Raw genomic sequence first — 14,779 nt, forward strand, 5'->3', positions numbered from 1 at the left:
CTGGCAGAGTACCCGCCCCATAAACTGACCAGATGGAGAGGTATCCCCCCAGCCTTGCAGTATTTCCGCCCCACCCCCTGAACAAGCACACACCACAGAAGCCAGCTCAGCTGTGAACTATTGGATTTGAGACAGGAACAGAACAAATCAGGGGACTAGAGAAGAAGGGGAGGGAGGGGGAAAGAGAGCGGTTTAAATAGGGGTGGGTGGGGAAGTTCAGTGATGGGGGAGGGAGGCAGGTATTTACAAGAAGGCTCAGGGGGCCAGAGGCTCATCTTGGAATATTTTATAACAATATAAATAAGATTCTGGTTTGCTTTTCCTTTTCGTCTCGTAAAGGAGAGAGAAGTGCAGAGTTCGATTCTGTACAAGGGGGCAGCGGCAGAAGGCCGGCCGGGCGGGTCACTGGGCGTCCACCCGGAAGGACAGCAGCTTCTCGGAATGCATGTTGTTCAGGGTCCGCAGGTCCGGCAGCTTGAGCAGCAGCTTGGTGAAGCGGGAAGTCTCCGAGGGCCGGTTCTTCAGCACCAGAGCCCGAAGGGCCCGCAGCAGCGTCTCCTGGAGCTGCTCCACTGAAGCGGAATTCTCCATGCCTGAGCGGTCTGTGGGGAAGACGACAGCACTGAGGCAGGCTCCTCGAGCTCCTCTGACGAGGACCTGGGGGTCTCCGAGGACCTGGTGGGCCATGCAGCCTCCCCTGCACGCCCCTCAGAGGGCCCACGGGGAAGGAGGAGGAGAAGCACAAGCCCCTCCCCCAGGCCTCTGCCCTGAGAGCAGGCAGTGCCTGAGAGCTGGGAGCATGGGCTCAACCGGGCTGGTCACCTCCTATCCCACAAGACCACTCTCCTTCCCTGCACAGGCCAAACATGTCCATGCCCCCTTGCTTTTTGCTCTGTAGCTCCCTCTGCCCAGGATGCCCTTATACCCCTTACTTTGCCTGGCAACATTTTACTTGTCCTCTGAGGCCCCACACAAGTGTCACCGCCTTTCTCAGCTCCCTGAGGCAGAAATAGTCGCCTGTGCTTCCAAAGCCCTTGGTTCATGCTTTTACTGTGACACTTATCTCACTGTTTTATAATTAGTCGGGCATGAGTCTGTCTCCCAAGCTAGACTGTGTCTTAATCGTGTCTGTATCCCCTGCCCGGCACAGGGCCTGGCATAGAGTAGGTATTCCATAAAAGGTGTGTTGAATTGAACTGCGTCCGGCTTCTGCCCCGGGTCAGGCGAGAGCTTGGCCTACCTGCAGAGACAAGCACCACCGCGGTGAAGAGGCCCAGCTCCTCCTCGGTAAGCGCCAGGGAGTTGAGCTTCTCGCTGAAGTCGAACATGGCATTGAGCAGGTCTCCCATGCCCATGGCACCGAGCTCCTGCAGGCTGTATGTGGTGCGGCTCAGGAACATCACTGTCTGGTCCTTCACGTTGAACAGCGATGCAAAGCGCACCATCAGCACCTAAAGGGTGGGGACAGTCATCCTGGGTGGGGTGGGAGGAGCACTTGCTAAACCACCCCCAAAGTTGCAGAAGAGTTTAGTCGTGCTGCCTTAGACATCTCAGTAAGAGTGGGGACATTTCTGTATGGGTAATGGTGAGGGCGGGAAGCCAGATGGTTAGGTAACCGGCCTTGGAGTCCAATGAGCCTGGCTCTTGAGTCTCAACTTTGTCAATACTTGTGACCTTGGGCAAGGCACTTGACCAGTGTGAGTTTGTTCATACCTAGAATACGGGTAGCAAAGCACTCTAGGGGGATATTTAGATGTGGCAGGTTGTTATTAGCCTCCAGTTGAGATGATAAAGGTCCTAGCCATCCAGAGGCAGGAGTGGAAGAGATACTGCCCCTCCATCCAAGAGAGATACTGGGGCTCCAAAGCCTTTAGCACCTCTGCGCATCCCAGACATCTAGCCTCTCTGCTGTTTCCTTCCCAAATTCAAGGGCAGGGAGCACAAAGGGTCACTCACCTCAAAGGTGCCAGCCTTAAGCAGGGTGACCTGGTCATGCTGAGAAAGATCACGGAAGCCAGGGATGTGCTTGGCAAACTCTACCACCTCCCGCACAGCAGGTGTGAAACTCATAGAGAAATCCTCCCAGATCTCCTGCACGGTTCTCCCACTGCGTCCATGTGGGTACATGTTCATGGGACATGCCTGGAGGAGAGGGATTTGGGGAGGGTAGTATCAGCCAGGCTGGATCTGATGGACTCGCCACAGGGCTGGGCCCCAGATTCTGCCTGGGCTAGGGGTGGGGACCCTGGAGGATGGGTCTTTCAGGTAAACTCGCAATCAGGTGCCAGGTGGAGACCTGGGATTTCTAGGCAGGGCCCTGACCACAAAGCTGGGCAGGGTATCCTCCTGTGGGAAGAGGATATCCCCACACTTAGCCTCCAGCCAAACCCAACCACCCTAAGCTAAGTCCATTCTTCCAGGCCCCTCACCCGCTCCACCCCCAGCGCCCTCACCAGCAGAACATTCTTGGAGTTGCCCTGCCGCAGGCTGTTGGCAGGTGCCTCGCCCTCCGGGGCCGGGTACACGTGGGTGGGGCACAGACGGTGCCCGTTGCTGTTGGGCTGGTGGCAGCTGTGGTGGGCAGGACCAGGATGCCAGGCAGGAGGGTAAGAGGAGGGGGCCTGGCGGAGCCCATTCAGGGCCTCGTTATGACGCTGGGCAGCCATGGCGTTGTTGTCATTGGGGGCAGGTGGGCAGCCCTGGCTTTCCCAGCGATGTGGGGTGGCGGCCGGAGGACTGCCCGAAGCATGATTGGCATTGTAGTTGCTAGGTGAGGTGCCCAGCTTGTCATGAGCATAGGTGAAGATCTCTCGGTGGGCCCGGGCCACCTGGGATATCACATCCTCCACTGTGGGCTCAGGGCTTGGGGATCGGGGAGGTGTCAGCTGCTGTGGGAACTGGGAGAAGCCCACTAGGGGTGAGGGGGCTGGAGCTGGAGGTGGTGAGGGGCCCGTGAGGCCTGGGGTGGGGTGCTGGGTAGGTGAGGTCTCCAGCAGGCACTGGCTGCTCAACTGGTTGTTGGCCAGGTTCATGGCACTCTGCATCTCAGCAAGCATCCGCTGCTTCTCTCGTTTGGGGATGCGCCCAAAACGCACAGCTGTGGCAGGATGAGAGAGGTGTCAGGAAGTCCCATACATACCCGCAGGCTTCTCTTCCTTCCTTCCTCCTGGAAGGGTAAGACCCTGCAGGCCCAGGGTTCCACAGCAAAACTAAAACCAGCATGGTCATACCCATTGAGGGGGTTTTCCAGGGGGGTGCGGGGGAGGGAGGGACCAATAGGAAAGAAGTGTGTGATTAACCAAGAAGATGAAGTATGGGCAACCCCTATACAAATGAAATTTACAGCATGATGTGTCTCTGTTTGGGACTTTTTTTTTTAGGGAGGAATAAATTTGGAAACTTTGGGGAGAAGGAAGGGGGAGGGTGTGGGGATGCTTGTGGGGCAACACTGCTGCCTCACCATCTCGAGACATGCCCACGGAGAGACACTTCTTGAAGCGACACTGCTGGCAGCGGTTGCGATTGATGCGGACGATGGAGCAGTTCTCATTTTTCAGGCACTTTTTGTACTGAATGTTCTGCTGGATGCTCCGCCGGAAAAACCCCTGGAGGGCAGGGACAGCTGTTGAGCATCTCCACCTGAGCAGCTCCACCTAGGCTGGGCCCGTGTGTCCTGGGGGAGGGGGGGGGTCACCTGCCCCTGCCCTGACCCCTAACCTGCCTCACCTTGCAGCCCTCGCAGGCATGCACACCGTAGTGGAAGCCGGAGGCGACGTCCCCACACACCTTACACAGCAGCACCATACCATTCAGCTCTGTGGAAAGAGGGCAGAGGGTGGGCAGAGGGCTGCCTGAGCCGCCAGCGACGTGGAGGCTTTCTGGGCTGGAGATTCTAAGAGGGAAAAGCTGCGGAGGAGCTCCAGGATCTAGGAGGAACTTGAAAGGCCAAGCTGGGCTAGAGAAGGGCTGGTACAGCGTGAGGAGGAAACCTTTAGGCCATGTGTGAGCTGGAAACAACTGTGTGAAGTGAAAGCCAAATCCCAGTCTAGTCCCAGCCTCTTCCTTCCCCCAAACCAGCTGGACATTTACTTACTGGTGATGTTGCTGGTGCTCTTGCTGGGGGACACTCGGCTGCTGTCCTCCATGGCCACTTGTAGACTCCCTGGTGGGCTCCCATTAAAGAAGGAGGAAGAGGAGGAGGAGGAGGAGGACGATGAGGAAGGAGAAGGGGAGCCATCCTCACTCAGGCTGGGCGGAACACTCCCAAAGGAGCGAGCCGGGTCCTGGGTGAAGGAGCCAGTGGGCGATGGTGGGAAGTAGGTGGGGCAGCCTTGGGTCAGAGACTGGAAGCTGCCATTGGAGCTGTCACTGTAGAGGGACTCCGGGCTAGTGCGGCTTGGGGAGGAGCCACTGGAGCCAATGTAGCTGATGACACCACCTGGCAGGAGAACACAAGGGAAGGGGGTGTCAGCTACCATGCCTTTGGTCCTAGGGCACCACCCTGCTCATCCCCTACCAGCCTCCCCAAAACACTGCTGGGCTCTCAGGAGTTAACCATGGGGGGTACCAAATCTTGGAGTCCCCAGAAGAACTGTAATAAGCAACTCCCAACACATTCTAGACATGGTATGGCCAGCCAACACCCACATCCCTTTGAAAGATACATTCGGCTTCACCTTGGGTGTGGGGCCCCTCCCTAGAGGCATGGCCCCTGTGGACATCTCACACATGTGCCCCTGTGCCCTGGATGCCTTCCTCTGGAATAACAACTGCAGCTAATGACTAGTTCACAGTGCTCAGTCCTAAAAACAAAACAGCTGCCGATTTTCATACCAAGACCAATGCAGAAATGAGACCATGGAGAAGCAGCTAGCCAACAGTGAGGACAGCAGAGATCTTAAGAGGGATGAAAACTAGTCACATTCCTCCCTAACTGGGAGACATATTCTCCAAAGATACTGAAGGGTAAAACCTGCCCAGCCTAGTGCCCCTGGCCTCCAAGAGAGTGGGTCTACCTCTGAGTCCGGAAAGGACTTAGTACAAGTTGCAGCCCAGGGTGCTGGAATTCCCCCTTCCAGATGGCTTGGCCTGGTGACAGTGACCTTGGCTCTCTGACCACTCAGGGACTTTGGCCCTCTGGTTACATTAAGAACCATGTGGCTGTGTTTCTATGGTATTAGCAAGAGAAAAAGGTGATCGGCCTGCCACACCTTTGCCAAGTACCTAGCTGGGCCTGCAATAGGTGGGGTGAGAGAAGGGAGGATCCCAGGACACGTGTGATCTGACACATGCCATGCTACCGTTTCTACAGAGGCACATGTCTTGCTCACCCACTGACACACACTCAGCTGGGCAGGGACAGCCCTAAAATAGCTCAAGGTTGGTCAGGGTGAATCCAGCTCCCTGTAAAACAGTTGCACAACAGTTCAACTCCTACAGTTTCAGGGCTGGGGTGGAGGGATGGGATATTTATTTGGTGGTAAATGAACTTGACCTATTTCTACCCATCCCCCCAAAAGGGGGTGAGACCTTCATCCAAAGACTTTCAACCTGGAAGTGAGGGGCACCCTCAAAAGAGCCTAATTCTAGATCTATTACTAACTTGCTGTATGATCTAGAGAAGGAAAGTCAACTCCATTCTCTGAGTCTTCCTTTCTGTGGGGAAGGGAAAAAAAAAAGTAAGATGAAGGGGCCTTAAAACCCTTTCAGCTATGGCTCTAGGATGTAGTTGCTTTGAGGAGGTCCTTGGGAGGCAAACTGCTGCAAGTTTGGTGGGGGTGGGGAGAAGAGCGTGTTCGCAGGTCTGAGGAAAGCCACGCCAGGGGAACAGGAAAATTTTGTAAAGTGAAGAAGCTGAGTCTACAAGCCGTACAGTGAAGTAAGTGCAAACAGAAGGATAAAGAAAGGAGTGAGGGGAAGGATAGCTAGCTGTGAGGCCCCTATTGGGTGTGTAAACTTGAGGCCACGAGAGGTCAGGAAGGGTTCCATCTTACTGTGTCTCCGTGCTGGGGGGGAAGGGATGGGCAGGCGGACAGGAAAAGGAGGCAGGCGGGGGCGGTGAGTCAGCCCAGCTTCACCCAGATCTCGGCGGGGCGGGGCGGGGCGGGAGCCAGGCCCTCAGCCGGCCTCACGTCCCCACTCCACGTGTGCCTCTCGCACGTGGCTCCCCAACGAGGAACCCCGGAACCCGAGGCTCCGCCCCCTCCGCTCCGGGAGCAGAAGGCCCGCCCCGCCCCGCCCCTCCGCTGCGCCCGGGCGGTGGGCTGGGCCCGGAACGCGAGCTGGGCCGGGACAACCCGCGCAGAGGAGGGAGGGGAACACGCGTTGCCGGGACGACTGGAGGGGCGGAGCTCATTATGTAACCGGGCCGAGAAGCTACCGCCAATGGGGCGGCGGCCACGGCTTCCGCTGAATGAAAACAAACGCAGCACGTGGGCCCGGTTCCGCGGCCATGTGAGCCCCGAGGGCCCCCAGGGCGATGTGGCGCTCTACCCGGAGCCGAGCACCACTCTCCCGGCTCCTCAAGTGCCGCTCCCTACTGGCACAGCGAGATCGGACCCGCTCTCCCCGCCCCTCCTGCCCACTGCCCCGACCGCCCCAACGCTTCTCAGATTCCCACAAGCCTGCGGGAACTAAAAGGGAAAGAGAGGAGGGGTGGGGGTTCTTTTTCTGAGAACGCCGGGCATGCCACAGCTACAGGGGGAGGACAGATGGGGGCGTTACGGGGCACTTCTCCAAAGCTCTCAGTCCCCCTAAACTGTTCCTTTCACAAGTACCCTCTCTCCATTTCCTCCCGCCCGGGTCTTTCAGGTTCAAAGACGCTTTGGGACCCCGAGGCAAGTAGGAGGATCTCGGGGCGCATTCCCAGCCGAAAAACCCGTTCTGGAAATCCCACCCCACGGCGCCTCAGTACACTAGCGAATCCCCGGGCGAGTAAGTCCCCAGGCCCTTACAAAGTTCCTCTTGTTCTAAGGCGTAGATGGAGATGGGGAGACAGTGACAGAGCAAGGATGAGGATAGTAAAGCAATCAAAGTACCTGTGTTGTTGTTGGAATCCAGAGTCGTCATGTCTTCACCGGCTGAGAGCGCTCATTCAAACTGGACCTTGACGCAAACTGGAGGTTGCGATTGCCGCGGTCGCCCCCTGGGCACTGGCTGAGGGCGGGGAGTGGACCCCGCGGCTCACGATCAGGATCCGGGGCACCCTGCAGCAAGGTCTTGGGGTGACCGAACTGCAGCCCTGCAGATGGGGAGGACGCTGAGGCAACGGAGGTCTGCTTTGCATGGGAAGAGCAGAGAGAGAGGGGGTGGGGGGAATCTAGCCAGTAATTCTGGCTAGAAGGTAGCAGGGAAGGTCGGTCTCTGCAGTGCACGAAGAGCCACTGCCTGAAGGCTCCGCAGCGCTGCAGCGTAGCGAATCTGGAGCTCCCGGTGCAAAAGTCTCAGGAGCAGTGAGGCTGCAGCCAGGAAGTAAGTAGGTGATGAGGAAAAAAAGGGCACCCAGGCGCAAAGAGGCGAGACGTGTGCCCTGCTACGTTCCCTCAGCAGCAATATTTCACTCTGCCAATCTCAGCCGCCTTTTGCCCAAGCCGCTTTCCCTGGGACATCGGGCTCTGCGCAGGCGCCAGCAACCCAGGGTTCCCGGGCCGCACGCGGCACTGTAGCAGGTACCATGTGATCCCAGGGAGCGCCTCGTGCCCCAGTGACACACTTTTCCAGCAGCAGGCACGTTGAGCTCCGTGCGCCTGCGCAACTCCGAGCCTGTCGGGATTTGTAGTTCGCTGACGAAGCGGCCGGTCTGCGTAGTATTTCCCCCGTTCTGCTTTGCAAAAGCTCCTTTTGGGACTGGGGAGGTGCCGCGAGTGGGGTGGGGTGTGCCGAAGAGTCAGGCTGGCGTGTTTAGAAAAATTGTGTGGCAGAGGCATGTGAATTCCTGGGGAATGACTGGCAATCTTGGCTGCTCCCCGGGAGATCAAAGCTAGCAGTTCCTTTCTGCAAACCTTGCAAACGTGAGGGCTTCACGTGATTGCAGAACTGACCCTGGCCTGAGGTTACTGTTGACACAGGGAGAGACGACAAGCACGGGAGGGAGATTTCCCCGAAGTCAGAAGCTTAGGCTGCCTTCTGCTCCAGGGCCATGTCCTCAAATCCAGGGGAAATGTGACCCCTTTTCCATTTTATTCCCCTTAGGACGAACATCCCTAGGGAAAGGAGTTGCCACGGGGGTGGGGATGTCCCTAGGGACTCCCTGTTTGCTTGCAGGACGCCACCCCACCCACTCGAGGTGACTTTGGGGTGAGTCATTTCCCTTTGTCTGGGAAATAAAAAGGACAAGGGAGGCCATGGTATGGTGAAAGTGCTTTGAGTTCCTTAAGAAATGGGCAAGACTTGAGGCAGGGACCTAGAGGCAGAGTGACTCCCACACACACTCCCTCCCCAACCCCCAGTGCTTCAGAGTAGCATGTGAATTCCACAGAAGGTCATGACTCAGAGGGTACAGAAGGATCATCATAACCCTTCCTCCCTTTACTGATGAGGAAGAGAAGCTTAGAACAAAGCACTGACCCAAGGTCAGATATCTACTGCTGATTTCATGTGCTTACCCTGAACTTCAGGGAGATGGACAAATGAGCTAGGGAAACACTCAGCAAGGGGTTAGAAATGGCCAGCATCTCCCTTAAGAGCAACAATTGCCCTATTACTAAAAAATTAGTCTCAAGTAGAGGCATATACTGTTAGAGGTCTTGGGGGCAGATGGGAGCCTGCTCTCCAAACAGCCAAGTGAACCTGAGCTACCTGCTCCTTCCGGCTAATTCTTCCTCAGCTCCAGTGCTTCTGGGGAAGGTTTTCTTCACACTGGAGCCCTTCTCCACTTGCTCACAGGCAGTCCCTGGGGAAGGACTGAGGGATGCAGAGAAACATGACAACCACCAAAGAGATGGAGAAAAGGAGGTAGGTGGGTACCAGGGAAGGAGTAAGCTGAGTAGTGGAAGGCACTTCTCAGAGGCAGTGGCTGGACAGCTGGTTTGGCCACTGACCCTCTGAATCCCAGCAGATGACTAGCTCCCTAGAATGGGCTGGGCTTCAGTTTTATTTCCTGCCCCCAAGAAAAGCGGGGGAGAGAAGGCAGTGGGCTCTTCCCTGGCCTGAGCTGGCCTTTTGGCCCAGCGCTGAGAAGCTGCAGCAGAGCATGGGAGGGGCTGGGAGGGGCTAAGACAAACAAGGGAAGAGGCTTTTCAGGAAAACTCAGTTCTGAGCTCAGCTTCCACCCCCTCTCCCTCCTCCTGCCAAGCTCCGGAGGGAAAGCTGGGAGGCGAGTGCCCTGACACTGCCTGCTCCCTGCGCCCTTCCTGACTCTTCCTCAGAGCCAGGGCCTGGGCTCAGCAACAGGGCCCCTGGCATGACCTCAAGTTCCCCACCAGCCCCAGCACCACCACAGGCACCTCCCTTCAGTAGTCCTGGGCCCTCCCCAAGGCCCGTTGCTCTGTCCCAGCTGTGGTGGTCCTGCCCAACCCCTGTTCCATTTGCTTCGTGTTTAATCCTATTGGCACATAGGAAAAGGGCCAGGGATCAAGATTCTCTCCCTGAGTTCTGTAGTCAGTGAGAGGGAGGAGGGAGCAGAAGCGATGAGAGCTGAAATTCAGTCAGCCTCACTCTTGGCAAGAAGCTGGGTTGTTTTGCAGTCTGTGCACAGTGTGAAGGCCGAGGCTGGAAAGGAGGAGGCAAAGAGGGGGGCTGCCTCTGCTCCCTCCTTTCTCTGCATTTCTAATAGGGCCCCTCCTTTTATTCCTCACAGAGAAGTCACTTGGAGTCCTCCTTCCACATTGGGAGAGAGGGGTAGAGAAGAATGAAGAGGTAGGGTTCTCCCTTGGTTCCAGAGGCTTCTGCTCTGTCCACCCTGATCCTCTCCCCTCCAGCAGTTTCTGGGAGAAGGGCAGAGGTTGTGAGACCCAGAGCCACAAATGGAGGGGGGTGGGAAGCTAGGATGTCTGGCTCTGGAATAGAGTCTACCTTTGGCCTCTCTTTGACCTCAAATTTGACCTTAAGGCAACAGGTGCATCACAACATAACCTCCCCCACCAGCTGGACATCCCAATTCACTTTATTCACATACACACACACACATACACACACCATTCCTCCCATAGCCATACTCAACCCAAGAAGGGACTGGACCTTGAATAAACAATGCTCAGATTGCATCAGTATGGAGTGGGTACAAGGCACAGCCCTGGCTCCATATTGCAGCCACTTCCACTCACATTCCTCAGAGTCTGGGATTCTAGGGACTGATTTTACCACCTAGGGGCAGGATTGGATTCTTTGCGTGTATGCAGTTTATTTCTTTTTTCTTTCAAATATGTCTTTAATTCCTTTGGATTTCTTTGGGACCTGGGGGGACAACAGAAATAGAGGACGAAATGGGATTGAGAGCTTTGAGCTCCAGTCAGAGAGTTTGTGCAACTGTATGCATGTGAGTGTGTGAGACTGCATGTGTGAGTATGTAAGTATGAATGGCATGAGTGTGTGTGTGTGTTTGATACAAATCTATTCTTCTTGCCAGCAGATTGTTCTGGGTAGCAGGGCAACACCCTGTGCAAATCCTGGGTGGCCTAAATCTTGGGCAGACTGCTTGACTGACTGACTGACTGACTGAGGGTGGGTCCTTGCCGAAAACCAGGTCAGGCTTCAGTAGGTGCCTTCCCACCCCGCTCCTTTCTCACCGAGTGAACCACAGCTCAGGGTGAAAACCTGCCCGCCTAGGTGATGCAAACCTGGACAGAAACCCTGGGCATGTCCCAGAACAAGGGAACCAGCCATGTGCCCTCCTTGATCCTTTTCCTGTTTTCTAAAAGACCAGCTAGCTTTTCCCTACCCTCCTGAAGCCTTGATGTCCTGGGGAGAATTTCAAGAACATGCCCCGTGGGAGGGATAAAGTCTGAGCTAACTTGTTATTTGGGAGACACGGAGAACGAACATGTGAGGCTTGACCCAGGACTGGGTCCCACAGATGTGCTTTGCCTCAGACTCTACCTTTACCTCACTACTCCTTTTTCCAAGAAAAGGAAATAATAAATACTGTATGTATGAAGTACCAGTTGTATGCCAGGCACTGTGCTAAGTGCTTTACACATTATCTCATTTAATATCTGCAACAACCTATGCCATAGGTCTCATTTTACAGACAGAGAGTCTAAGACTTAGAGATGTCTATTAGCTTGCCTAGGATGCCACAGAGACTAGATGATTTGTCTTTTTTTTTTTTTAAGATTTATTTTATCTATTTCTTTCTCCCTATACCCTCCCCCCTCCATTGTTTGCACTCACTATCTGCTCTCTGTGTCTGTTTGTTGTGTGCTTGTCTTCTTTTCAGGAGGCACTGAGAACCAAACCCAGGAACTCCCATATGGGAGGGAGGTGCCTAATGGCTTAAGCCACCTAGGTGATTTGTCTCGAAGCTGTATTTGCTTAAGATGGAGAAGTTGGGAAGTGGATTTGGCTCAATGGATAGAGTGTCCACCTACCACATGGAAGGTCCAGGGTTCAAACCCAGGGCCTCCTGACCTGTGTGGTGAGCTGGCCCACGCGCAGTGCTGATGTGCACAAGGAGTGCCCTGCCAGGCAGGGGTGTCCCCTGTGTAGGGGAGCCCCACGAACAAGGAGTGTGCCCCATAAGGAGAGCTACCTAGCACAAAAAAAGTGCAGCCTGTCCAGGAGTGGTGCCGCACACATGGAGAGCTGACACAGCAAGATGACTCAACATAAAGAGACACAGATTCCCGTGCCGCTGACAAGATTATAAGCAGACACAGAAGAACACACAATGAACAGACACAGAGAACAAACAGCTGGGGGGGGGGGGCGGGTGGAGGGTGGGGAAGGCTAAAGAAAAAAAAAAGATGGAGAAGTTGTCACATTGAAGATTATTGATGGGGCCAGAGCACCACCCCACCCCCACCCCCAGCTGTCCTTTGGAACTACCAATACTAATGTCACAGTAAAAATAACAGTGCTGGGGATTCAACCTCAGGCCTGAGGATGAAACTGCACTAGTAGCATTGCAGTTCCCAGAGAGAATTATTCTGTGGGATACCTGAACAGCAAGCTCAGTCTGGGTTTTCCCAAGCAATGATGGTGCTTGGAAGCAAGGAACAAAAGCCTGAAGCACCCCTTACTTCTGCTCCACAAGTACCTCAGCTTCCCAGAACCTCTCTTGTCAGTCGAATCACATTTCCTCATTCCCTCTTCCCTCTCTCCCTACTTTATTCTCTTCTAGGTGTAATGGTAGAAGGGGACAAAAAAGGGTGAAAGAAACAAACAAACAAACTTCTGCCTAGACCACTGTAGAGATGAGTAACTGAAATAAGCATCTGAACTCTCTTCTCTGCCCAACCCCCTGACTTTGGTGTCTGCAGCTGGTAATGAGGGGGAAAGAGACTGGTCAGGGCCCTTTAGAGACTTTAGAGACTCTCTACCTCCTGCCTTGTCAGGCATCATGGTGCTTCTTTTCAGGATATGTATTAAGAATGGATTAGTTCTAAAAAAAAAAAGGCAAGCTGGAGGGGATGTAGCTCAGTGGTTAAGTATCTACTTCAATATATGAGGTCCCTGAGTTCAATCCCCAGTACTTCCTTAAAGAAAAAAAAGGATTAGTTGACAGTGTGAAAGGTCGCAAGGACAAACATAAGTTGTGTAAAAGCCCTACGGAAACAACATCCTGCTTCCCAATTTAACTGCTTCAGCAACGTGCACCTTTATAACCAGCCCTTCCTAAAGCCACTGTCCTAGACCAATGCTTCTTCAGAGCGCAGGACTCCACTCACATCACAGGATCCTGGAGGTGCCATGGACTGTCCTTGGCAGTGGAAGGCTAAGTCCCAGAGTGCTGGCTTTCTGGCATGGGATCCCTTCTCTTGGGCTGGAGGAGGCAGCCATGGCAGCCAGGACATGCTACAAAGCAGAGACCATCCTGTCCGACCTTGCCGGGCTGCGACTGGAGCCCCCTGGGACTGTCATCTTCCGGGCCCTTGCACCTGCCCATTGGCTATGCCTGAGCCCCTGTGGGACTGAGATGCAGGGGAATGTGTGTGTGGGGGTGGGGATGGGGAGGTGCCTGTGTACCTGTCTCTGTCTCCACCCTTTACCCCAACCTCTAACTCAATCCCTCTCTGTATCTAGGGTTTCCTTGGCTTCTGCATTCCTTGGGCTTCTGCAGATATCCAGGAAGCTGCCTGGAGAGGTCAGAGGTTCATGACAGCCCTCGTGAGCAGGATGGATCTCAGAGGAGCCACAGCCTGGGCAGGCATTAGGGGCCGTGTGTAGGTTCCGGGAGGCTTACATAAACAGTAACTGGGATGGGAAGGAACGAGGGGTGCTGCGCAGAATAAAAGCAACCCCTACCCTGCCAGCCCAGTCTGCTTGGGAAGAAGGAAAAGGCTCATTTCCCCCTCCTCCCATCCCTCTCCCTGGTCTGCAGCTGTTAGTTGGCCTGGGAAGACTGCAGTATCTTGGGGGAGGGGTGCAGGGAAATAGAGGATGCGACTTCACAAATTAGGGATCCCTCCCCTTCTTCTAAATTGGGGAAGGGGGAGAGCAATTTACCAAAGAGATTTTCAATGCCGCTTGAAGGAGCTTTGGCTCATTAGAATGCGCAGTTTGCACCCTGGGAAAAAAAAAAAATTTGTGCTGGTTGCAAAAATGCAGACATGTGTAGGGACCCAGAGGAGATTTAAAAAAAAAAAAAAAAGCGCTAGCTCTGCAATGCAGGATCTGCGAAGTTTTGGTGCGATGAGGAAATGTGGGTCGTGCTCATTTCGTTTGCTTGTTCCTGCTAACCTACTGTCCGCCTGACTCCAGCACAGTCACATCCCAGCAAGAGGCACTGCTGCTCAGAAATGGGGTCATGGGTGGGGGCTGGAGCAGAAGGCTGAAAGTGGGGGTCTGGGGACAGAGTATTGAAAGAAGGACCTACAGGACTGGGAGGGCAAGGCGGGCGGGAGGGAATGCTTCAATAGAGATGGAGGCTGCACTTGTCTTTCATGCCCATGTTTGCTCGTCAGCTGGACGGGGGTTAGTGTGCAGATCAACCTTAGCCCAAAAGACACCAATTCATCAGCTCCTTCCTAGCCCCAACTGGCAGAGGAACTCTCCTCTTCCTGTCCACTAACCCCACAGACCACTCCTGCAGGGAGAACCCTTGCTCCATGTCCCCAACCCTGCAAATTCCTGAACTCTCCTGTTCTAATCCTGGAATGGACACTTGCTGCATCTGTGTGGCATCCTCCTTCCTCGAAAGAGGGAAGCTGGCAGTCTGATTTGGGGACCCCAGGCAGCAAAGAAACCAAGTCTTGGTTCTGGTCTGACATCAGCACATCAACAGGAGGGCTGCTGCCATTCTGGGCTCATAGCTTGGGGAGGCCCTTTGCTCATTTGGTGATTAGGGCTCTGGGTTGTGTAAATGCCAAGGGGCTGCCTAGAAGGAGAATATGCCCTTGGGAAACCATGTTTCCTTCCTGGGTGTTTGCCCCCCTGGTGGCTCAGGAGAGACAAAGGGAGGCAGGAACAGGATAAAGAGGCGAGCCTCAAGGAGAGCCAGCCGAGTGCCCTTTCATTCCTTTCCTGTATTTCCTCCTGTTTTCCCGGCCAGTGGAGGACTGACCGAGTGTTTGCACCGGCTCTCAGCTCACGCGGGCTGCTGGGGTCACATGGCCTGGGCATGTGCAGCCTGCTCCATTTCTACCACAACAACTCGCTCATAAACAGCCGGGCTGCTGCGGCG

The 14,779-nt window shown here is 54.8% G+C and overlaps 1 protein-coding gene across 1 annotated transcript; it reads right to left on the reverse strand.

Annotated features, from left to right (window-relative positions):
- Window positions 1-106: 106 nt before the first annotated feature.
- NR1D1 (nuclear receptor subfamily 1 group D member 1) lies at window positions 107-7,660 on the reverse strand. Its single transcript, XM_004450097.5, has 8 exons — window positions 7,038-7,660; window positions 4,094-4,438; window positions 3,727-3,815; window positions 3,461-3,605; window positions 2,454-3,097; window positions 1,957-2,142; window positions 1,241-1,451; window positions 107-602 (listed from the first exon to the last, which is right to left on the reverse strand). Exons 1-8 carry the CDS (start codon window positions 7,066-7,068, stop codon window positions 403-405), a joined length of 1,851 nt encoding a protein of 616 aa, XP_004450154.2. The 5' UTR covers window positions 7,069-7,660; the 3' UTR covers window positions 107-402.
- Between the last annotated feature and the right edge of the window lie 7,119 nt (window positions 7,661-14,779).

This window comes from Dasypus novemcinctus, chromosome 21 (genome assembly GCF_030445035.2).
Source record: "Dasypus novemcinctus isolate mDasNov1 chromosome 21, mDasNov1.1.hap2, whole genome shotgun sequence".
Classification (NCBI taxonomy): Eukaryota; Metazoa; Chordata; class Mammalia; order Cingulata; family Dasypodidae; genus Dasypus; species Dasypus novemcinctus.